Source organism: Mytilus edulis, chromosome 3, assembly GCF_963676685.1.
Source record: "Mytilus edulis chromosome 3, xbMytEdul2.2, whole genome shotgun sequence".
NCBI lineage: Eukaryota > Metazoa > Mollusca > Bivalvia > Mytilida > Mytilidae > Mytilus > Mytilus edulis.
In genome coordinates, this window is record NC_092346.1 from 93,228,755 (window position 1) to 93,254,218 (window position 25,464).

At 31.4% G+C, this 25,464-nt stretch overlaps 1 protein-coding gene across 1 annotated transcript in view; it reads left to right on the forward strand.

Annotated features, from left to right (window-relative positions):
• The first annotated feature begins 355 nt into the window (after positions 1 to 355).
• The window catches only part of LOC139517793 (transcription factor Dp-1-like), a 38,268-nt gene continuing 13,159 nt past the window's right edge, over positions 356 to 25,464 (forward strand). Inside the window, exons 1-8 of the mRNA XM_071309233.1 lie at positions 356 to 778; positions 5,238 to 5,362; positions 15,819 to 15,882; positions 21,704 to 21,762; positions 22,483 to 22,625; positions 23,129 to 23,294; positions 23,791 to 23,934; positions 24,687 to 24,755. Of these exons, the coding sequence (XP_071165334.1) occupies positions 733 to 778; positions 5,238 to 5,362; positions 15,819 to 15,882; positions 21,704 to 21,762; positions 22,483 to 22,625; positions 23,129 to 23,294; positions 23,791 to 23,934; positions 24,687 to 24,755 (816 nt within the window). The 5' untranslated portion in view covers positions 356 to 732. The remainder of the gene's footprint in view (positions 779 to 5,237; positions 5,363 to 15,818; positions 15,883 to 21,703; positions 21,763 to 22,482; positions 22,626 to 23,128; positions 23,295 to 23,790; positions 23,935 to 24,686; positions 24,756 to 25,464) is intronic.

Consider the following 25,464-nt stretch of genomic DNA (forward strand, 5'->3'; position numbering starts at 1 on the left):
TGTAGATGTAGACAGATACATGTGTATATATGTCTCTGATGTAGAATAGATGTAGAAACTTTATAAAAGTCGATATAGATCTACACATATGATAGAAACAGATGAAACATGAACTCTGGCGAGCTCAGGCTTTCGCCCCTATAAATTTGAAGAAAAAAATCCTGTTATTATATTTTTTTTATTTGCATCTACAATTCGTGAAACTGAGATTCATGGAAGTATGTTTGTATGCCGAAAACTTAATGATTCGTTAATTATGAATGGCCCAAAGTTAATAACAACTCTTTGACAGTAGGATCCAAAATATTCCCGAACTTTTTTAAACGCAAGCGCAGTGTGCATTTCACGTGGTACAGTGGACCAATCGTATCATTTCGGTCATTGTCGCCGCCAAGCTCGGATTCTCAGGAAAAGATCCGATACACAAAACATTCCTTGCATGGTCACCAGAATTAGTTTTGATAGCTTACTGGCATGTTCTTATTTTATCGCCATTCATCAAAATGTCATATTTGAAACTTTGCAGTCGTATGCATGCAGAATTCTCTAACTTTGCAGCACATTCCAAGGACCGAAAAGTTTCTGTGGACGCCATTTTGTCATTGGGAGATACAAGACCCTTGATTTATTGAAATATTATTGATTAAAGAGACTATATTTTACTTGAAGAGAGACATTATCATTATATTTGAACATTCAGGGATGGATATTTTGCATTAGATATTCGGAACAATGGCGAATTCCAATACAACACTGGCCAGTTTGTGGATGGATGATGGTAAATTTTCCCTCGAATTATCCCCCCTTGTTGCAAAACTATTCCTCGTGCTCTTTTGTTTATGGTAATACAAAGAAAGTCATTCTGTATAACTTGATAAAAATAACTTCTTCTGTTTTAATTTCTTTAAAAAATAACGGAGACAATGCTTTAATTTTGTAAATCAGCATGTATCTTGACAAACAAATCAGTCAAATGTAAATAAAAGGGTTAGAAAAAGGGTGTACATTTTGGGAATCATATTTGAATTATTTCAAATGAATTATCAAAATGTAAAACACACAAGTACATGTTTTAAACTCTCGGTGGTGATCCTTGGCAAACAAGGATAACCGGTTATCAGGTCCTGAACTAGTCAGAGATTACTCGTTGAGTCCAGCGGCTGTTTTGCCAGACAAGCTAGAGCCGTGGGACGTTAGAGCTTGTCCCATATCAGAAAGTGGATATTTGCCCGTCCAAAATAGATGCGCTGCTTCGTCGCTTCTGGTGCTGACTTATGGCCTTGGGATTATATAAATTGGGTATTAATTTGTTCATTTTTCATTTACATGTATCTCTTCATTTATGTAAGTTTTATCTACCTGCCACTCTTTATTTTCTCACATTTAGATAGTTTTCACAGTGACGATGGCCGTTAGTCGGCACCAGAAGCGACAAAGCAGCGCATCCATTTTGAACAGGCTAGTATCCACTTTTCATATGGGACGAGCTCTGAAGTTCCACGGTCCCAGCTTGTCTTGAGAAACAGCCGTTAGACGTCCGAGTAATCTGGGACTAGTCTTGTCCAAATAATTATGACGTCTGGCAAGGCTATTTTAATTTTTTTCTGGGACGCCTTTCTACGAGGAAGGCGTCCCAGAAAAAAAAATAAAATAGCCTTGCCAGACGTCAAAAAAGAATCGATGCTTATATGTGACAAATGTACTGAAGTAATATTGGAGTTAGCTGCGGAACCGTAGCTCTTAGGTCCTTATGTTATTTTTTGACTATTTGCGGACCATAGAGCTACGGATTTTTCCTATTTCAAAACGTTCGGAATTGCGACCCAGGTTCAGGTCGCACTTATTTCTCAAAAAAATATTGTTTATAATCCATGCAAAACTTGTCAATATATATAGTTCGTTTCGTTAGATATTTTTCTAGGATATGACGTACCTATTTATGTTTGAATATTCATTTCCTTAACACTATTATCTAATTATATCCATTTGTATACATTCTCCGCCTATTTTATTCGGCCATATTGAATCTCGTAGTGACGTCACGAGAATCAAGAAAAGATAACTCAAATATCCTTGATCTCCTATGTTGGAGGTGAGGAACGCCTATGAAAAACAAGAACAGATAACTCTTTTAGAAAAACACGTGTTGGTTTGTTTACTTATTTCTAAGCGAGAATCGAGTGTTTTCAAGACTTTACAACATTAATTCATTCGAAATATTTAAAAAGCTTGAAAGAATTATTATTTCCATTAGTATTTAACCTTAATTAAACGTACTTTCATTCAAAAAGTCATGAAAATAAAATAAAAGACAACGTAAACAAACCAACACGTGTTTTCCTGTAAGAGTTATCTTTTCTTGATTCTCGTGACGTCACTACGAGATTCAATATGGCCGAATAAAATAGGCGGAGAATGTATACAAATGGATATAATTAGATAATAGTGTTAAGGAAATGAATATTCAAACATAAATAGGTACGTCATATCCTAGAAAAATATCTAACGAAACGAACTATATATATTGACAAGTTTTGCATGGATTATAAACAATATTTTTTTGAGAAATAAGTGCGACCTGAACCTGGGTCGCAATTCCGAACGTTTTGAAATAGGAAAAATCCGTAGCTCTATGGTCCGCAAATAGTCAAAAAATAACATAAGGACCTAAGAGCTACGGTTCCGCAGCTATATTGGAGTAATATAATTCAGATGAATTATTTTAAGTCCATATGAAAATAAGTGTAATAGGTACTGTATGTAAAATTAAGTTCAATGTAATCATCATAAATATATAATGACTTGTTTAAATCAAATCATTAGTCTTTAATTATAACAATTGTCAGATCAACATGAACTTAAGTAATACAATTACTTAATTATCCCTTTCACCGATTGCTGCCCAGACTGAAGCTACTCTGAGACGATGGCTTCCCTGGCTACTATTACTTAAGGTTCATCATAAGGAATTGAAAAATATGGCTGTGTTTACACCTCCAAAATTACTATGAGTACAGACAAACTGGAACATCCAGGAAAGTTTTAAGGCATGGCAGGAACTAGATATATAAAAGTTATATGAAGTCTACGTTTCAGAAAATTAAAAACTTACCTGGATTTTGATGTTCATTTTTTTCCAGTTTACAGAAGATAGCAAAATAAACAAACACCCGAGTTTCATTTGATACGGTCCACTCAGTAACACAGTTTAAACCTGTTAAATCACCTATTGTTTACAGGTGTCTATTGTCCATCTATTGTCCATTTGAATCAATACTACTCACAACATTGATTATATGAGGGGAGCTTCTCAATCGTTTTCACTACTTAGTTAATTTTTGCACCTTCTGCAGGAACGAAAAAAAATGGATAGCAAAATCTAGAAAAGTTTATAATTTTCTGAAACATAAAATGCATTTAAAATGTATATATCTAGTTCCTGCCATCCCTTAAAACTGTTGCAGGTGTATAGGTTAGTCTGTACTCAGAGTAAAATTTGGGGTGTAAATACGGTCATTTTAGCCAAAAGGTTATGATGAACCTTAAGTGGGAGATCTTCATCATAACTTTTAATAAAAACTTGTTTGTAGTTATTTGTGGATTTATATCATTCAATAACACTATGTTCATGTTTTGATAATTTTTTCTTCATAAAAAATTCAAATTTTCAGCATTATCTAGGTGAAATTCTCAAAATTCTGCTCTTTGACCCCAAATCGTAATTTTTGGAAAAATTTTACCAGGCTGTACAAATTCCTCACACTGAACGATGTCCATTCCAAGAGTTTTGTACATACACGTATATATAACGACATTTTATGTCAAAAAAGTACTGTATACTGGTTTGACTTCAATTCTTCCATTTCCTTTCAAAAATAATGTTTCCTTATTTCAAATTCTGGTAAATTCCGTAAATTTCCTCTGATTTTGACACGGTTTTCAACAAACGGAAGTGTCATGTTTACACTTTCATCCAGGTATTCATCAAAGAATGATAACTCATGTTTGCACTGTTTTGAGCGGGAATTATAAAAGAGGTATTCTGATCCCAGTAAAACGGGACTCATTGTCAGCTGTCTGTAGCGTAAATCCCGGTAAGCCGGGACTCATCGGCCAAAGTGTTAATCAAAATCGTTTATATATATACAAATGTAGATATATATATATAGGAAGATGTGGTTTGAGTGCCAATAAGGCAAGGCTCCACCTTAGTAACAATTTATAAAAGTAAACCATTATAGGTCATCAATACTTTGATATTATAGTTTGATCTTTTATTTGAAGTTTTAATTGGCATATATTTTTTTGTGTCAGGTAACACTTAGAAATGTACCATGATTTCTTTTCGTCACTGTCCTCTCTACGAATATAAAATATTGTATACATATACACATGTACATTGTATATCAAAATATAGTATATTCAAATGAATATCTCGTCTATTTATAATGAAAGTATTCATCAGAGGCCAGCTTTTTTACTGCCCACCTTTGCAGTCAAGGATATAATTCTACAGGGTTATTAGAGAAAAATAACACACATTTGTTATTGTGGACTTAAATAAATATCAAAGAACTGCAAAAAGAATCATGCATAGTACACTCAGCCTGCACCGTTAGCCACTAGTCCGATGCCTCATACTAGTTAAATTTTATATGGACTAGCAAGTATTTGCAAAACTTTGTTTAGGCACATAAGAAGATTGGCGAAATATTGGTTTTCTTACTAGTAGTTGGAAAACTTTTTGGTACAGACTGGTGCACCTATATATATATATATATTATAACAAAAAATATGCCGGTTATTAATTTGGGGATGTTGGGATGGCGCCAGCCAATTGGTGTCCGTAATATTGCTTGTAATATTTTAAAATGTTGTTACTGACAACAAAATTGATGTCAAGTTCAATAATGACGATTTTGACTTTAACGGTTTTACCGTACAGGAGTTATGATTCTTGTATGATTGAAAAATGGTGTTTCCAGACGTGTCTGTGCATGTACTCATGAGTTCTAACCATTCAACAAAAGCGTTTCATATTTTATAATGTTGTTACTGTTGACAAAATGGAGGTCAAGTTTGGTATTATTGATGATTGTAACTTTTACCATTTAGGAGTTTTGGTCCTTGTGATATTGATGAATGCCAGGACACAAATAAATGTAAAAAAATCAGGTTTACTGTCATTCTGACAGCTCCTTATTATTCAATGATCAGCTGATATATTTTTTTTGCAGCCCAATCAAGTCCGATGAAAATAATTCAGACAACACCCACACGAGGAGCCAGTGGTGGAGGGGAAATCAAAGACGATATTGTGAAATTCTACAAAGATTCTGGACTAGAACCAATGGCGAAAGAGGTGAATATTTACAATTATTTTACAACGCCTTGATTAATACATTTTGTACATGTATGTGAAGTACATGCATCTACATGTAAGTTAGCACAGCTCCCCTTCGAATTCTCTTAGTCCTGCTCTGTGTAGTTTTGTTTTCTATTGGAATATTAATATACTTTTCAATGCAAAAAAGTCATTATAACTGCTTGGCATGTTTTTTAGCAACCCGAAAATAATATAAATTCAGCAAAAATACATGTACATTAATTCCTTTAAAATTAAGTCTCCATACAAAATTAGATTTTGGATATTGGTCATAATACAAATTACAATGTAGGTAATCATCCAGTATCAAATTTTTAAGTTCTCGGACCATATTTATTTGGTGTCAAGAAACCTATCCTTTGTCAAACTTTTAATTGCAATATTCCAAATTCAGAGCTGTTTCATCTTTAAAATTGCAAAAATGGTCGGCAAGACATTAACAATTTTTATACGACCACAAAAATCAAAAAAATTTTGTTCGTATATTGGTATCTCGATGTTGTCGCCAGCTTCGTCCGAAGAGATTGTTTCCGGATAATAACTTTTGAAAAGAGATCAATAAAATTTTAACACAATGTTAAAAACCACAAAAAGAAGCTCAGGATTGATTTTGGGGGTTATGGTCCCAAAGGTTAAGGAATTATGGGCCAAAAGGGGCCAAAAACAGCATTTATCTAGCAGAGATGGGTCCGATTACTTTCAATGTAATTGATTAAATTACAATTACTTTGACATTTGTACGATTAAATTAAATTAATGATTACATCATTTCTGAAGGTGTCTGATTAAATTAATGATTACATTAGCAAAGTAATCATGATTACATCTGATTACAATGAATTTTAAAAAAACCATTTTGTATGATGTGAATGAATAAACATTTAATGTATCTTGCGCATTTTTAGAATCAATTTTGTTTGATATATTATAAAATGATGACTTCAAACTTCATCTATTTGATAAACCAAAAAAGTTCACTAAATTCACACATGAACATTGTGTCACCTTATGACTCATTACACTTTATCATCATTGATCTCTGATTTTTTTGACTTCAATTGAAAAAAGCTTTATAAAGAGTTTGCTGTTTACCTTCTGACCTCTTCCAGACTGTATATACTGTATTTCAAGGCGCTGTTTGAGGTAGTTAAAATATGGATGAAATAAAGTTATCAGTTAAAAACAATTAAAATTTTAATATTATTGTGTAATAAAATGGTAAACATAAATAAGTACTAAAATCATTGCATTTTACATGTCCAGTCCAAATACATACAAAAATTTGCTTATTTTAAACAAAATATTTGTCCAACTTTTAATTTAGTTTGTGCTAATTAGATAAATTTCCACATGTTTGATTAATCTCTTTATCACATGTATTGTCGGGCAGAATCAATTTGCGCCAATTGCAGTTTTGAAAAGGTATTAATTGCGCCACTGTCTTTTATTTTGATGGTATTAATTGCGCCAATAAATGAAATGAAATTGCGCCAATAAATGAAATGAAATTGCGCCAATAAATGAAATGAAATTGCGCCAGATTTACCTGTAAATATTTTTTACCTATATCATACATGTACATGTTTTACCAATATCATACATGTATTATAATTAACCTTTCCACTTAAGATTTAACTGAACACTTATCAAATTTAAGAAAACTCACCAAAAAATAAATTGTTTAGTAAAAGAATATTTTTTCACGAGTCAAGATGTCTGATATACCATTCAAAAACTAGAGTCTGATAGAGGAAAACCGGTCATCATTGTTGAAGAACACAAATTCCGTCAGGCATTTGTAAAGAACTAATGAGTAGAGAAGTAAGCAGAAAGGAATATGTGTCTATTCTCAACTACAAATACCAGCCTTTAATTCAATGATGAACAGAGACATTTTATATGGTTTTAACTGTATATATACGGGTGAACGTTTTAATTCAGCATACATTTCGTTATTAAAATGACTAACTCCGCCAGTCGGTAAACTGCCGGACCCAAGCCCAAAAATAGGAGGATGGAAGTCAATCATTTAGTTGTTATATATAAATAAAAATAAATAAAATTGGCGCAATTAGATGATTATTTCATTGGCGCAAATGATACCTATAGTTTTGAAAATTATGTGGCGCAAAAGAAGTATTGGCGCAATTAAGTTGTGGCGCAAATGAGTTACTTTTTGGCGCAAAAAGATATCGCCCGTATTGTCATACAGCTATACTCAATAGGTAATTGCAATAAAAACAAACCTTAATTGGTTTCTTACCTGTCAATTCAAAATTGACAAAATCACAATATTAACAAAATATTATAATTCAGGGTTAAAGAAAAGTATTACTTTTAAAATATAACAGTTTAATATTATCAAATATATATATATATAAATGAACATTTTTAAATTATGAATACATGTACAATGTCTTTCACTAAGGCCAGAGATATATAATTGTATAATGTCTCTTCTTAGACTAATGATGACTTTTCAATAATGCAACAGTTTACTTTTTTACTGAAGTATACAAATCAATTAACATGATTTATAAAGTAAACCAAAGCTATTTAAAGTTGTTAAATATTTCTTAGATAAGAATAACAAAAAGGTTCATTTATTGACCATAAACACAGTTTAAAATTTGTTCATTGTAATCAGAATGTAATCCAAAAGTAATCAGGATTACAGGGTATTTTGAAAAGTAATTGATTAAATTAAATTACATGTAATCAGATTTTGGGCTGATTAATGATTACAATGATTACTTGAAAAATTGTAATCAATTACAGCTGATTAACGATTACAATTACAATTACCCCAAGTCTGTTATCTAGTTTCAGGACTAAAAAGTTGTGTATTAGTATTTCAATTGTTCTGAAATTGTACCCCAATGTATAATACCATAAGTAGAAGGTTGGGATTTATTTTAAGTGGTTGTTGGCCAAATAGTCTAGAAATTAAGGGCTTAAAAGGGACCAAAAACAAGCATTTTCTAGTTTCAAGATAATAACTTGTGTGTAACTGTATGGATCTCTCTGCCACTGTACCACAAGTTTCAATATAAAACAGGAAAGGCTGTGATTCAATTTGGGGTTGATTTTCCCAAATATGTAGGAATAAGGGGCACCAAAAGGTAAAAAAAAGAAGCATTTTTCTAGTTTACAAACAATAACTTGTGTTTAAGTGTATGGATCTCTATAAATTCTTACAAATAGGTTCACTACCACTTGAGAAAGGTTGGGATTAATTTTGGGGGTTATGGTCCCAATAGTGTAGGAATTGGGGGCCCAAATAATCATTTTTGTAGTTTTCAAACAATAACATGTTTAAGTGTATGCATCTCTTTGAAGTAAAATCACAAGTTTTCATACTATGAAGGTATGGTAAGAATTGACTTTGGGGGGTTATGGCTCATAATGTGTCGGAATGAGGGGCAAAAAAAGGGGAAAAACTAGGTTTTTCTGGTCAATGGACAATTAAGACAATTTAAAAGCAGTGTAAGGGAGGTAATTCAAAAACATTTAACATACAATTTTGGGTATGTTCGGATTTACCTCCCTTACACTACTTTTATATTATGTATAAAGAAATGTAAGGTTTTGGACTAATTACAAAAAAAGCGGGGTGGAAGTTGTTTTCATTTTTGAAAAGTTTAAAAAAGAAATCTTTAATTGCACAATAATGCGCAATAGATTTGTAAGATCTTGACATTTGTTTTGTGTCAGAAACTCCTATCATGTCAAAAATTTGATCGCAATCCAAATTCAGAACTGTATCAAGCTTGAATGTTGTGTCCATACTTGCCTTTGACTGCTGTTCAGGATTCGACTTCTGCGGTCGTATAAAGCTGTGCCCTGTGGAGCACCTGGTTGTTACTGAAACCTTTTGCTATGTGTTTTTCATATGCAAAGGTAAAAATTTAGATGAATTATATGTACAGAATGTGTTTTTAGCCTTGTTTCACCATTGGGCCACCTACATGCATATGCATTTCTCAGAACTCAGATACTTCATATGCCCTTTCTGTAATCAGTCTATATTCTCCAAATATGTTGTCAGCATAGAGCAGCAGACCTTTGTTCAATAACTTGATAGAAATTTGAAAACCGAAAAATTCTGAATGAAACGAAATCGTCTATTTTTACTGCAAACAGAAACACAAAATCTAAAAATTGAAAAAAATGGTGGGCGGCCTTGGATGAAAATCAAATTTATTTTTTGGACTTATGGTGAAAAACTACTATAAATAGATTATATTGAGATAAACACTTTAAAAAGCAAAAATGATCAAACATTATTGGAATTCTTGCTTTGAGATTTTAACCAATTTTTGGCATTTTTGCCTGTTATCTTAAGCTTGAAAAGTTTAAAGATAGATACATTTGTACTAAGACACTTTTAAAAAGCAAAAATGATCTCGAAGACCAGATCTACAAATAAGACATATTTTGCTAAAAATAAAGAAGGATTGTTCTTAAATGACAATTTGATTCCTTTTTTTTTGTTTTTTGAGCAAAAACTTGGGAAGATAGAGAGAAACTGTAATAAAAGAATTTGTAAGGGTTCCGCTGAACCAAGTGTCTCGCCGACTTTTGATAGAAACTGTATTTAAAGAATTTGTAAGGCTTTCCCTAAACCCAGTGTCTCACCTACTTTTGCTATTTATCACAATAAATTATTAAAAATTTTCCTCTAGATCTTCTGTCCAAGTTTGATAAAAGTCCAGGATGGTTTATGAATCTTATAATTTTTTTGGCTATCACATTGTCATGTTCTTTGTCAGGGTGGTCCGATGACACATGGTTTCTGGACAATAACTTTAGTATAAGTGAATAGAAATCTATGAAATTTAAACACAAGGTTTATTACCACAAAGGGAAGGTTGGGATTGATTTTGGGGGTTGTGGTCCTAACAGTTAATGAATTAGGGACCAAAATAGCATTTTTCTAGTTTCCAGACAATATTTTATGGAATGGCATATGGATCACTCTGAAATTATACCACAAGGTGCCAAAAATAGGGGGGGGGGGTCAATTTCCAACAGCATGTTGTATCGCACAATAGCAAATAATTGAATAAAAAATCAAATCATATAACCAATTCTTCAATGTTTCAGAAACCTATTATATAATTATGTGTCAATATTTAATTTCAATCCAAATTCAGACCTGTATCAAGCCCGAATATTGTGTTCATTTTTGGGCCAACTGTCAGCTGCGCTAGGCCAAGCAATTTATTTTTAAATCTTTTAACTGCAGAATGTATGTAATGTAAACTTAACTGGAAGAAAAACTAAAAGTCCATTAATAAGGCCAAAGAAAATATATGTCTGTTTCCTGTTTCCCCGACCGACCCTGACTCAAACCCCCCGACCCTAGATCTTTTTATTCAAATCCGGAAAAAAATCGTTTCCGATCCAAATTTGTATCTTACTATGCCCAAACAATCAAAATGGCTGCTCCCAGCACAAATGTGCTACAATAAAGGTTTAAAAAATGTCGGAACCGGGAGGATTATTCAATTAAAGCTTCTTTAAAGGGATTAAATCATTTTGGGGTACAGGACCCTAACCAAACATGACATTAAACCGACTGCAAATCTGACAGGGAGTGCAAAAATAATTAAAAAAAAAAAAAAAAAAAAAAATCCCGACCTACAGACCCAGATTGATTTGCCTTGGCAGCAGGAAACAGACATATATTTTTTTTTGGCCTAAGTAATACTATGGAAAACAGGAAATTTCCTTAGCTTTTGATCATAAACAAGCTTGTCCAAGTTTGGTACAAATCCATAAATCCAAAACTTAAGACAGAAATATATTTTTGAAATGGTGAAAACTTTGATTTTATTTATAAGAAGAAGATCTGTTTTTGACTGATTAATGGACTTAAGTTTTACAATCAACATTACACTTTTACATTGATAGCAGCAATTGCAGAAGATAAATACTAAAAAAGTTTGCTTCCTTCCCTCAAAGGGCACTTACATGTACATGTATGATTAATGAAAATTAGGAACAAATTTTCAGGTTGTAAGACAACATGTAGTGAAACCCCATTATTACATGAATTTGGAGAAATGAACACCTTTCAGATTGAATGATTTATTTAAATAACATATTCCTATTATGGATGTTGTATTTCTCTCAATCTCTGTATTGGAATTTAGAAATAGACTTTACATTTTGATAGAGAAATCATTGAGGACATCTGCCTATACTACACCTGCCCTGAAGTCCTAACATGCTATTGGTTACATCAGATTTAATATAAACCCTTTTATAATCATTACAAACAAGTTAAATAGTTCACCTTGTTGTCTTTATCTTTCTTACAATTAGGAATATTTTATATTTACCAAAGATTTATACAAAAAAATACATTTGATTAAATTTAGATCTATTGCACACTAAAGTATTCACAAGATTGACAATGATTGAATAGGTAAAAAGAATACATTTTGTAGGTATTCAAATAATGTTTTAAAAAAATCAAATGCAATTCAATGAGAAACAAAAACATCAAAAGGCATTTGATGGTTTAGCAGTATTGAATGACAATGTGGAAGTTAGTTTTGACCTTGACATGCAGTAAAATTAATGTTAATTTAATAATAATATCCTCCTGTTCTTGGTTCACTCCCACTGTGTGCACACCTTGTCAGTAGAACAGTTATATTGAAGTCATTACTATACATCTGCTCATTCCTATACACAAACTCACAGAGCCACATACTGTTGTACACCACACAGATATACATGAAAATCAGAAACAAACATTTAAAATGGTAAATATTTGTTATTTAAAATTTTCCCTCAGTTTAAATGCAAGATAACTGTTTTTATTACTTTTTATGTCAATCACAATGTTTAGTGAAGCGAAAATCCTTTATTGTCATTCGCGTCGGCGAATGACTATATAAAGATAGACAAGACTTTACTTTGAAAATATAATCTTTAAAACGTTTAAAGTGACGAATTTCTGTTTAGACGCTTGATTTTGTCTCCTGTCAGGGACATTGAAGTGTTGGTGATAAAAACAAAAATGTTAATATGCTGACAAATTGGCACAAGATAAGGAAGTGGAAACAAACTTTTGTATAAACAAGTATAATTGATAAATATAAATTATATTTTATGTGAAAAAGTATCTCATTAGTTACATTTTATTTCGAAGTTGCATGTGTTGACATTGATGTAAATATACACTTTATGTTGAGTTATGATCTATCAATAAAAGAAAAGACGGTGAAGTGTTGATGATAAAGAATACTTTATACAAAAACGGTAATATGATGACAATTTGGCATACGATATGGAAATGTAAAAAAACTTTTATATAAACAAGTTATAATTGATAAATATAAATTATATTTTATGTGAAATACTGAATCATTAGTTACGTTTTATTTCGAAGTAGCATGTGTTGCCAATGATGTAAATATACACTTTACGTTGTCTCATGACCTACTAATGAAAGAAAATATGGGTATTCTGTTTCTGAGCTTCTAAAAACAAATTTGTTTTAAAATGTAAAAAATGCGTTGAATTTACGACATATTTTTATGAATAAGAATCTTTTTATCTAATCAACCTGTTTTCGCTATGAAAAGATTGTTTTTTCCAAGATTGTTCTTTCACTTTCGTGCAATTTATTTTGATTTTGAGATGGTCCCTATAAAGCTTTAATCATACCTGGGGTTTACATTTGCACAATCACGGTTGTTTTCGCCTTTTAATATTGCATTGTGGGATCGCGCACAGCTATCAATTTACCTGTTTACCGACATTAGCGTTTTAAATCTAGTGGTGTCCTTGACATCAGGTTACATGTTAAACCAACTGAAACGTATCAGTACCTCCCAATTACAAGTGCACATCCTAAACATACTTTTAGAAGTATTATTACAGGTGAAACAATTCGTCACATAAGAAACAATAGCAACGAAACTGATCTCAACAAACATCTTCTGACTTTGGAGAATAAACTTATAGATAGAGGTTATGATAAGTTGGAAACGGCAAAAAACATTAAAGATGTGAAATACAAGATTAAACGATGCAGTACTCTGTCAGATAATTTTAGACAAAGGGAAATTCCACTTACACTAGTAACTAAATATAACCCTACAGTTATAAATCTTAACAGAGCTATTAAGAAGCATTGGCAAATTTTGCAAAGAGATGAATATTGTAAAACAATATTCAAACAGATGCCTATCATTGCGTATAAACGCAGTAAAAATTTAAAAGAGCACCTAGCAAAAACTAGACTTTTAAATAGGGAGACTTTTGAGAAGGGACCCTTGCTAAAATAAAACTTAGCTAAAAAATCCCGAAACATCGTTAATTAATTATATATATATTTCTAGTAAAAAAAAGGCAATTAGTCATTACGACTCTATAAAAACGGTGTCAAGTCTTGAGGTTTAAAAATGTATGTTGGTGATGGGAATCTTTGCATTTGTGGAAAGTTTACCCAAATGTTTGTTAATTTGATTTAAAGGTCATAGGTCAAGGTGATATGAAGGTATCAATGGTGTTTGACACACCATCTCAATTTAATACACCTACCAAATATGATAAGTCAATGTCAAAGGATAGATTTATACCCTGGACAAAGTTGTATGAGAAGAAGAAAAACTACTAAAACAGTATGACTCCCTTCATCTGAAGGGAAGACATTATAACAATGCAAAACATTGAGAAATGACAAAAAACAATAGAACAAAAATTACAAAACAATGCAATAACCATTGAAGGTCCAACATTTACTCTCAGAAAAACAAATATAACATTGGGTGGGCTGGAAGGGTAGACATGTGAAGATGACAACTTAAAAACTTTTTTAAAAAACATTTCTAAAACACATATTTTTAAAATAATTATCATTCGTTTATTCACAAAATGCCAATCGAATGACCTCAGCTTTTTTAAAAAGCTAATCTTGTTTACAAAGACTTGGACAAAGGATTAAGCAAGTAGCTATCTGATAACATTGACCTAATTATCGCTAATAAATATTGAGGTTTATAAAGAAATTGATTATACACCAATTACATAATGATTACCATAATGATTGTAATATAAGTTTGAATCATCTACATTTTTGTGGTTAATTGCATTGGGTTTAAAAAGACAATGCTTTTTATGCCTGTTTTTGTGTTAAACCTGTAGATATAGGTTCTACCACACCATGCACACAACTTTTTTTCCTTCGGGGAAAACACTGAATGGTTTGTACAATGTAGTGGCCTAGCCAGTTGTACAGAGTTGAGAAGATAATATATTATAACTATTATAGTTGTAAGCTAACTGACCCAGACACTCAGCTTATGTCAACTCTTATGGTCATTATAACATCATCTTAACCTACTGTACCATATTTAAACATACATAATGAGGGGGGTTTGATGTGTCAATTGTTGACTTTGACACAGATAAAGGTGAAGAATGAAGTGGACATATATTCAATGCAAATAGATTTGTTGACACCTAATTGAAGTCACTGGAAGTTAAAAGGAATATTATATAAAGAATTGTTATGCAATAACTATTAACTTTACAAGAAGTATGTGTTTGCTTCCCCCTACTATTGGAATTTCCTACAAATAAAAATTCATTTTTTCCAATTCACCACTCCTCCCTCACATATGCATTAAATGTTAAAACAATTATATTCAGTTTAAAGCTAAAGATAAGTGACATCCTGTTCATATGGTGTGTGGATAGGGAAATAATTATACAAGGATTAATCACTAAATGTTATATAACATCCAAAATCAGTGAGAACTCATCTTGTGTACATATGCTAGTGGACAGAAAACGTCTTAAATTTAAAGTGTGTATTTGGACCAAAAATGGTTATATTTGTCATGGAACAAAACTCAATTGTACAAGACTCGAAATGAAAAATCTAAACTGAAGGTTGCCCATGCAAAAAAATATAAATCAAAAAGCACATTTTCAGATCTGAAGTTGTATCAATATCTCCAATGTAGTGATCTGAAAGTGTACAAGCTTGTTTTAGATAGAAATTTGTAAAGAAAACAAATTTGCTTTTGACAAATACTTGTGTTTAGAAAAATACTGCATATTTTATTTCATAACTTATGATGTTAAAGATATATGAACAGATAGTTGTTTTATTTTTAGATTTGCAGTATCCTGAAAATTAAGAGAAAAATTCCACAAAACCAAAAAAAAAAGCTAGCAATAATAACCAGCAAATACTGGTCATTTGAAATTTTGGTAGAACATTATTATAAAAACCAGTCTCTACCCAATCAATCACTAGTTAAATGGACAGATTTAGTCACTGGAATGAAAATGATATTTGTTTAATGTCTTGCCTGCTGAAATGACAGTCAATATCAATTAATAGTCCAAGACAGCCCTGCATATCTTTTCTCTGTTTTAATCATAACCACCTATGTCTTTTCAGGTTGGTTTGTTGGATGCCAATGGGGACCTGACTGGTTTTAGAGATCAACATGCAAGACAGAATAGTGAGCTTATTTAGTAGTTTATAACTTTATATAATTTTCGAAAAAATAGACATGCAATAAAGATGATAAATGATAATTAACGTTAACGTTAGATTGAATAGATGTTAGGTTATACCGATAGGTCAATTATAGTTGTGTATAAAAACAATTGTAAGGTGTTTATGTCTGTTTGACAGCTTTTATCTGACCTGAGTTACTGTGATCAATGTTTTTGGTTGGACTAAGACTTTCAACTTAAATCAATGACAGTAAAGCAGGCGAAACATTTCAGTGTGTGCACTCTGACTCTCGTTACAGTAATAGCAATTAGAAGTACTGCTAAAAGTTTTTATGATTTATAAAGGTAGCATGAGTAGGTCTGACAAACCAATGGATTCTTCATAAAGAAATGTAATGGAGAAGAAAAATATGTCATATTTTATAAGATATTGTATTAAACAGGTTGCTTTATTAAATATTTATGTGGTTTAAATAAATATTTTTTTGTCAACTTGAAAGAATCTCAAATACTTTGCATGGATGCTTTTAAATTAGGATGAAATGCACCATGGTCTCATTTGAATTTTGAAAGTGAAAATTAATAATTATTGACTTGGAAGTGAAAGGGAAATTGATATATACATAAAAATATAAATAATACATGGTTTTAAAAATGAATGTGAAAAATCGTGTATGTACAAGCTGTCTAGTGTCTTGATAATTTGTTTCCTAAGGTATCACATTGAGCATGTTGAAAGGGAAATATAAAGCAAATAAAACAGGTGTCTTATTATTCTTCTGTAATAATAATCTGTTTTAATTATGTTCAACTGTGGAAATAATTCATAAAAACAGAGTTCAGTGACAGTTTACATGATATCAATTAATGTCTTAAAATCTGTTTTGTTCTGATCTCTGCTTTTGAATATAGTTTGTACCATATTCTCTATATTGCAAGACTTTAAATGCCAGCCTTAAATGATGTTGGGACATTAAGTTTTAACACATGTGTCTGTTCATGGATCAAAGATTTACTTGTTGGTGACCCTTCAGGACTCAAAATTTGTATTTTAAAGAGTCAGTTTGGTAAGGGCCATATTTAACAGATTTTGGCCCATAATAGTAAGGCCATTTTTAACCGGATTTTTGTGACAAAAATGTCGGTTATTGATTTGGGGATGTACGGCGGTCGGGCGGGCGGGAATCAAATGTTGTCCGTGCATTAACTCATGAACCGTTCAATCAAAGCTTTTAAAATTTTAATATGTTGTTACTGACAACTAAATGAAGGTCAAGTTCAATAATGGCGATTTTGACTTTTTTACCGTTCAGGAGTTGTGGTTCTTGAAAGATTGAAAAATGGAGTTTCCAGTCGTGTCCCTGCATTTACGCATGAACTGTTCTTCCTAAGCTTTCCAAATTTTAATATGTTGTTACTGATGACAAAATGGAGATCAAGTCCAATAATGGCGATTTTGACTTTTACCGTTCAGGAGTTATGGCAGTGTTCTAGGATTTTTTTGGCACCTTGACTTACCACGGGTAAGATCAATAAAAAAATTACTTACCCACATCTAAAAGTTAAATCCGCCAACCAATGCGGACGGCGCAAAGCATACCCCCTGGTCCTTTTTTCAACATCATACAGTTTGTCTCTCTGCTTTTTGTCAAGTTTGGGCTTTTTTGGTGGGGGTGATGCTTGATTTATATCGTTTAGCCTTTTTGAAGTAAATCCAAACTTTTTTTTTTTTTTTAATTTTCATTTTTTTATTGAAATCTGTACATTTGTTAGTAATGAAAACATCGAATACCGGTACCTTATCCCGGCCTCGTTAATGTTAGCAATAGATCATGTAAATATATACATGTATGTGTTAGTATTTGTTAGTTCATTTTACAAAAAAATATATCAGCTGTAGTTACAATATAATACAACATTTTTCATTTGCAATAAAAAATAACATAATAAAAGTTCAAAAATAAGGACCACAAATACATGAATTCATCATATTAGAATAATCATTTTAACAAACATACAGATATTCAAGATTTTTTTTCGTTTTTTTAAGAATGGAAAATTAGAGGTTAAATTAATCAATTTAAATTAATCAAAATTTAAAATAAAGAAAAAAAAAATAAAAAATTAATACAGAAAAAAAAAATAAAATAAAAATAAATATAATTTTCTGATGAATATTTGATGTAGCTTTTTTGATAGTTCAAAAATTAACATTCTATCATTTTTTTTCACATATGAATTATAATAGGACTTTAATTACAATTGAAACAAATGAGTAAATAGAATCCACAATTTATTAAAACTCTCAAGTTTATTGTTTCTTACTGCTATACACTTCTCTAGATTATATAGATCTTTTAGTACTTTCTTCACAGCATGAATTGATAAAACTTTCTGGAAATATCTTGTATTATAAATATATTGTTTAAGACACAGAAAAATCAGGTTTGAAATTTCACCCTTGTATACATGTGAGACATCACCAAACAAAAAATTCTTTTTGGTGAATGAAATACTTATACCATTAGATAAAAACCATATATCTATTTCTTCTAATAAATTCTGGACATTTTCACAATTCCATAGTACATGTTCTATAGTTTCTATTTCTTCCTTACAAAAATTACATAGCTGGCTATTTATGACATTAATTTTACACAAAAATTTGTTTGTAGCTAATATTCTATGATTTACTCTAAACTGTAACCATTGTAATTTTGTGTTATTAGTAACTGCAAAAGGAAGTTTGAAAATTTCTCTCCATTTCAATTCATTAAGTTCCAAAATTTGATTCCACTTTTTCTCCCCATTAGGAACCACTTTAGGTATTAACATCCAATATATATCTTTAGTTCCCTTTTTCCTTTTTAAAATGGTTTGAACAAAAGAGGGAATAAAAGGTTCTGTGAGCTTATTATCTCCCCTTGAATACAGCTTCTTTGTCTTATTTAATGCTGAAATGATACTATTATACATCATTATATTCCCAGAAATATCAAATTTGTCTTTTATTTCCCCATATGAGAGAAACTTTCCACTATTACTAATCACATCATTTACAAAAACAATACCTTTATTATACCAACTTCTATAAAATACATGTTTATTGTTGATATTTATATTCTTATTCATCCATAATGGACTAGCAAGAAAATATTCCCATGTAGAATTTATATCTTTATCTGCAAAATATTGCCATGCTTTAAATACATCAATCCAAAATTTATTTTTGACATTTGAAATAGTATTTGTTGTGTAACTATTTCCTAGTTTAAACAATTTTTCTTTATCCATATTTGTAAATAAAATAGTTGACCATTTACAGTTAGAACTAAACAATTTTCTTATCCATGTGCATTTTAAAGCTATCATAAATAGATGAATATTTATCATCTTTAAACCACCATTCTTATAATCCATGTGCAACACTTCTTTTTTAACTCTATGAACTGGTGAGTTCCATAAAAAATAATAAATAGCATCATTAATTTTCTTAATCATCTCAGCATTTGGGTTTGGTAATGTTAAAAAGAGATGATTAAGTATTGGAAGAATAAGAGTTTTAACCACAGATATTTTACCAATAACTGTTAAGTTTCTTTTAGACCATGTATTTATCAAATTTTTTATCTGATGATACCTATCAGTATAATTTAAGTTTAAAATTTTATCAAGATCAATATCAAAGTTTATCCCTAACAGCTTAAAAGAAGTTGACCCCCATGATAAATCTCTGTTCTGGCATAACATTTCTCTACTGTATTTTTTACTTCCTATCCATACTACTTGAGTTTTTGTAAAATTTATCCTTAGTCCAGAAAGTTTCGCATACCAATCTAGCTCTAATAAAGTAAATCCAAACTTATGCAAACTCATGATCTACAGATTCAGTTTGAATTTTCCGCCATAATAACTTTGAATATTGTAATTTACTGAACAAAGCTGGATTCGGATACGATTGAATTTTGTACAAAATTAAAAAAAAACGATTTCTTACTAAATTTGACAAATATGTTATAGTTATTACTATGTCATTTATTAAGAGCTATAATAAATGCAACTGTAAGTTTATTTTCCTCCGATGACAAGAAAAAAAATCGTTTATGTCCCGATTTAAGCACCAGTTATCAATCCGGATTTTCCGATTTTACCGACACCGTGACCGACTTTTAGAATGATAGGAGAAGAATGTGGTCTCTTTTGCGCTTGATTACACCTAGTAAACGAGTGCTTGAATAAAAGCGCTGATAGACATCGACAAAATCTTCGATCTTTTATCAAAGTTTTTTCTCGTGATTTAATAAAAATAAAAAGCAGATATGGGAAAATTGAAGAGGACCGGGAAATTTCAAGAGTTTTTCGGCTTCCCCGAACTTGAAAATTGACTTACCACCGGGTGACAAAGGCTAAAAAATGACTTACCCGTTGTCCTAATCCACTTACCCCGGGTAACGGGTAATGGGAATCCTAGAACACTGTATGGTTCTTGAAAGATTGAAAAATGGAGTTTCCAGTTGTGTCCGTGCATTTATGCATGAACTGTTCTACCTAAGCTTCCCAAATTTTAATATGTTGTTACTGATGACAAAATGGAGGTCAAGTTTTATAATGACTATTTTGACTTTTACCGTTCAGGAGTTATGGTTCTTGAAAGATTGAAAAATGGTGTTTCCAGTCGTGTTCGTGCATTTACGCATGAACTGTTTTACCAAAGCTTCCCAAATTTTAATATGTTGTTACTGATTACAAAATAGAGGTCAAGTTCAATAATGACGATTTTGACTTTTACCGTTCAGGAGTTATGGTTCTTGAAAGATTGAAAAATGGTGTTTCCAGTCGTGTCCGTGCATTTTCTCATGAACCATTCAACCAAAGCTTTTGAAATTTTTATATGTTGTTACTGATGGCAAATTAGAGGTCAAGTTCAATAATGACGATTTTGACTTTTACCGTTCAGGAGTTATGGTTCTTGAAAGATTGTGAAATGGCGTTTCCATTCACGTTGTTGCATTTACTCATGAACCATTCAATCTAAGCTTTTCAAATTTTAAGATGTTGATACTGATGACAAAATGGAGGTCAAATTTGATATTGACGATTTTCACTTTCACCATTCATCAGTAATGGTTCTTGTGATATTGCCAGGACACAAATAAATATTAATAAATCCGGTTTGCTGTCGTTGTGACAGCCTCTTGTTAAGAAGTATAAAATGTTCATATTGATTAAAAGGCACCTAAAGTGAATTGAACCATTTGAGTGGTGCTTTTTATGCCCCACCTAAGATAGCACTGGAGCATTATGTTTTCTAGTCTGTGGGTTCATTCTCATTCGTTTGTTCATCTGTCCCACTTCAGGTTAAAGTTTTTGATCAAGGTAGTTTTTGATGAAGTCCAATCAACTTGAAACTTAGTACTTTCCCTATGATATGATCTTTCTAATTTTAATGCCAAATTATAGTTTTGGTCCCAATTTCACGGTCCAAAGAACATAGAAAATGATAGTTTGAGTTATATGTCCATAGTAACATTCCTGTTTTAATGAGTGCCAATGAGACAAACTCTCCATTCAAGTCACAATTTGTAAAAAGTAATCCATTATAGGTCAAAGTACAGTCTACATCACAGAGCCTTGTCTCGCACCAAAAACAGCAAGCTGTAAATTAAAAGGGGCCAAAAAATGACTAGTGTAAAACCATTCAAACAGGGGGGGGGAAACCACCATCTATATAAAAAAACAAAACAAATGGATAGTTGAAGATTATATATATATTTATGTGATATTGGTAAATTATTTTAAAAATATTTACTGTTTATTTTCCAGCTGTCCAGTTGATAGCTATACCTGTTAGTAGTTCACCAGCAAAGATGTCACCCTACAAGGTAAAGAAGTTCCTTTTCAAGAAATCAAAAGAGACACTGAAAATTATTACTACAAAATTACATTCTTCTGATTTATGGATTATTATTAGTTGCTTTACATCTAAAGACAAATATTCATCACAAATACAAGTCAATACTAAATCTAATAGAAAGTAGCAAGAACGCTTAAAATCTTGATTATAACTGTTTCTGTAAAAAGGATATGTTGGATAAGACTTTTAGAGAGCATATAACTCTTAGTTTTTGCCATAAACATTTTCATATGGTCAGGGGTAACTTTATTTAAAACAACTGTCCAACCTTAGATGTAACAAAACATAAATTCATATGTTACTTATGAATTGAGCTTATATGGCAGTTAACATAAAAGTTTAAAGACATAGACGGTAAATGCAAGTAAAAGTTTTGTAAGAACAAGGACAGAAAACATGTTTATTGTTTCTTTTGGAGTATAGAAATATGATAAAACATCCTTTAAAAAGTCATGCACAAATATAACAAAAAGTTGTGTCTAAACCAATGTATAAAGATCTAAAAAAAAATTTATTATTATATGTAATTCAAATTATTATTTTTTTAACCTTTTGTAATTTCAAAGGTTAGTGTGTATGAATGCAAGTTGTATGGAGGTACATTAATTAAACAGCAACTCTACAACAAAATGACATCAATTTTTCATGAACATTTTTAATCATTACATTTATTTTCTGTTTTACATAGATAATTCAACAACAGCGACCCCTGATGAGTTCCCCACAGATAATAGCAGCTAGTCCTCACACTCCAGGACATATTGGAGAAGCTGCATGGATAAACAGAAAAAGGGCTGCTGAAATCACAATAGAACCAGACTTCTCTGATGGGTTTGTATAATTATTAGAAAAATCAGCACTATTAATATCAGTAGAATACCTTTGTAAGTGATTATCTTTTACAGACTAGCACTTCTCCAGAATCCAGGTAAAATGACTTCTCTTTCTTAAACTTAAAATGGAGAAGAGACTTTTGTGCGAATTGCTTGCTAGTCACATCACATCACTTCAATGATTTTGCTTTTGCATCCTACAATACTTTTTTATCTTAATTATTCCCAATGTTTAAAGGGAGTTATTCTCATCATTTGGACTTCAGGCAAAATAGCTATGATTACTTGATATTACAGAAGTTAACATTGAGTTCCCTTGTCCGTCTCCAAAAGTGGCTTCCTTTCTCTAATTAGATGCTGCCTCAACCTTTGTCACAATACTCAATGCATATTACCACATAACACAGCTTTAGTTAGATTCTCTAGTTACCATTCTCTAGTTTAATATGACATCAGATGATCAACAATGTTTCACACCTGTTCTTTGATTTGCTCATTCAGGAAAAGAGGGAAGAAGGGAGAAAAAGGTGGCAAAGGATTAAGACATTTTTCTATGAAAGTTTGTGAAAAAGTCCAAAGAAAGGGTGTAACTACATACAATGAAGTGGCTGATGAACTTGTGGCAGAATTTAGTGATCCTAGAAATCTAACATCACCCTCTGATCAGGTAAAACTTTTAACTATACAGTTTAATGTCAAGATTTTGTGTAACATTGAACATGTTGAAAACATTAGAATTGAAAAACTTTTGGAACGGATTCTCTATTGATCCAAATAAATCCTTTTTTGTTTGAAAATCAGAAAATATCAGTAGGATGGTACAAGATCTGCAAATAAGTCATCATGACCTAACTGGCAAAAAGGATCTGCAAAATAAGATTGCAAATTGGTCACCAAGTCAATTTTGATTTTTTTTTGGCAGAAACTACACAAGATGAAGAGATACTGTTCATAGCAAAAAATTGTTTGGCAAATAAGTATGACTGGATTCTTCCGTCTACTCATCATAAGAGTAATTGCCCTTAAGTGATAATTTGTTATAACATTAAATATGAACACAATAGTGGATTTCATAGGACTGAAATTTTAACAACAAAAGATCAACACAAAATCTAGAAAAAAGTTAATATGAATGAAATCTTTAATTGTCTCTTCTTTTACAGGCGTATGATCAGAAGAATATTCGGCGTAGAGTTTACGATGCATTAAATGTGTTAATGGCAATGAATATAATATCCAAAGAGAAAAAAGAAATACGATGGATAGGATTACCTACAAATTCTGCCCAAGAGTGCCAAAATTTAGAGGTAAAATATTAATTTTATTTGTTAAATCAGTGGTTTGATTGTAGCATTCAATTTACAAAAAGGCGTTCATTATCACTGGACTAGTATATATTTGTTTAGGGGCTAGCTGAAGGACGCCTCCGGGTGCGGGAATTTCTCGCTACATTGAAGGCCTGTTGGTGACCTTCTGCTGTTGTTTTTTATTGGTCGGGTTGTTGTCTCTTTGACACATTCCCCATTTCCATTCTCAATTTTATAATTTACAGTATAGTTTATTTTTATAGAAATTTGATTGAATATTAAAATATTAATCTTCTATGAATGAAATTGAGATAAATTATAAAATTAAATGGTTGAAGAAGAATAGTCCCAAAATTGGTTTCTGTTCTTTAACTTTAGAGCTAAACAAAAATGTTCAGAAACTTATATACAATGCTTATTAGCACAAAACAAATATCTAGTTTGAATTTTGATGGGGATTACTGTTCTGGAGTTGTGCCCTTTTACAAAAGGAAAAATTGCAGAATTTTTCAATTTTATTCCCACTTCAGTTTGACTCAACCAAAAGTAATGAAACTTGTACACTATGCTCATTACAATAAAACTCAGATCAAGTTGGAATTTGGCTGACATTACGTTTAAAGGTCTTGAAAAATAACCTTTTATAAAGTTATATGCAAGTGAGTGCATCATATCTGTGTCCCATGGACTCATTTTCCATTTATTTACCTGATATATTTAACAGTTTGATAAATTTTGATATTTATTTACAGTCAGAAAAACAAAAGAAAATAGAACGAATCAAACATAAAACTCAGCAATTACAAGAACTTATACTACAGGTAAGATAAAACTCAGCAATTACAAGAACTTATACTACAGGTAAGGTGTTTCCTCTACATAAAACTCAGCAATTACAAGAACTTATACTACAGGTAAGGGGTTTCCTCTACATAAAACTCAGCAATTACAAGAACTTATACTACAGGTAAGGTGTTTCCTCTACATAAAACTCAGCAATTACAAGAACTTATACTACAGGTAAGGTGTTTCCTCTACATAAAACTCAGCAATTACAAGAACTTATACTACAGGTAAGGTGTTTCCTCTACATAAAACTCAGCAATTACAAGAACTTATACTACAGGTAAGGTGTTTCCTCTACATAAAACTCAGCAATTACAAGAACTTATACTACAGGTAAGGTGTTTCCTCTACATAAAACTCAGCAATTACAAGAACTTATACTACAGGTAAGGTGTTTCCTCTACATAAAACTCAGCAATTACAAGAACTTATACTACAGGTAAGGTGTTTCCTCTACATAAAACTCAGCAATTACAAGAACTTATACTACAGGTAAGGTGTTTCCTCTACATAAAACTCAGCAATTACAAGAACTTATACTACAGGTAAGGTGTTTCCTCTACATAAAACTCAGCAATTACAAGAACTTATACTACAGGTAAGGTGTTTCCTCTACATAAAACTCAGCAATTACAAGAACTTATACTACAGGTAAGGTGTTTCCTCTACATAAAACTCAGCAAT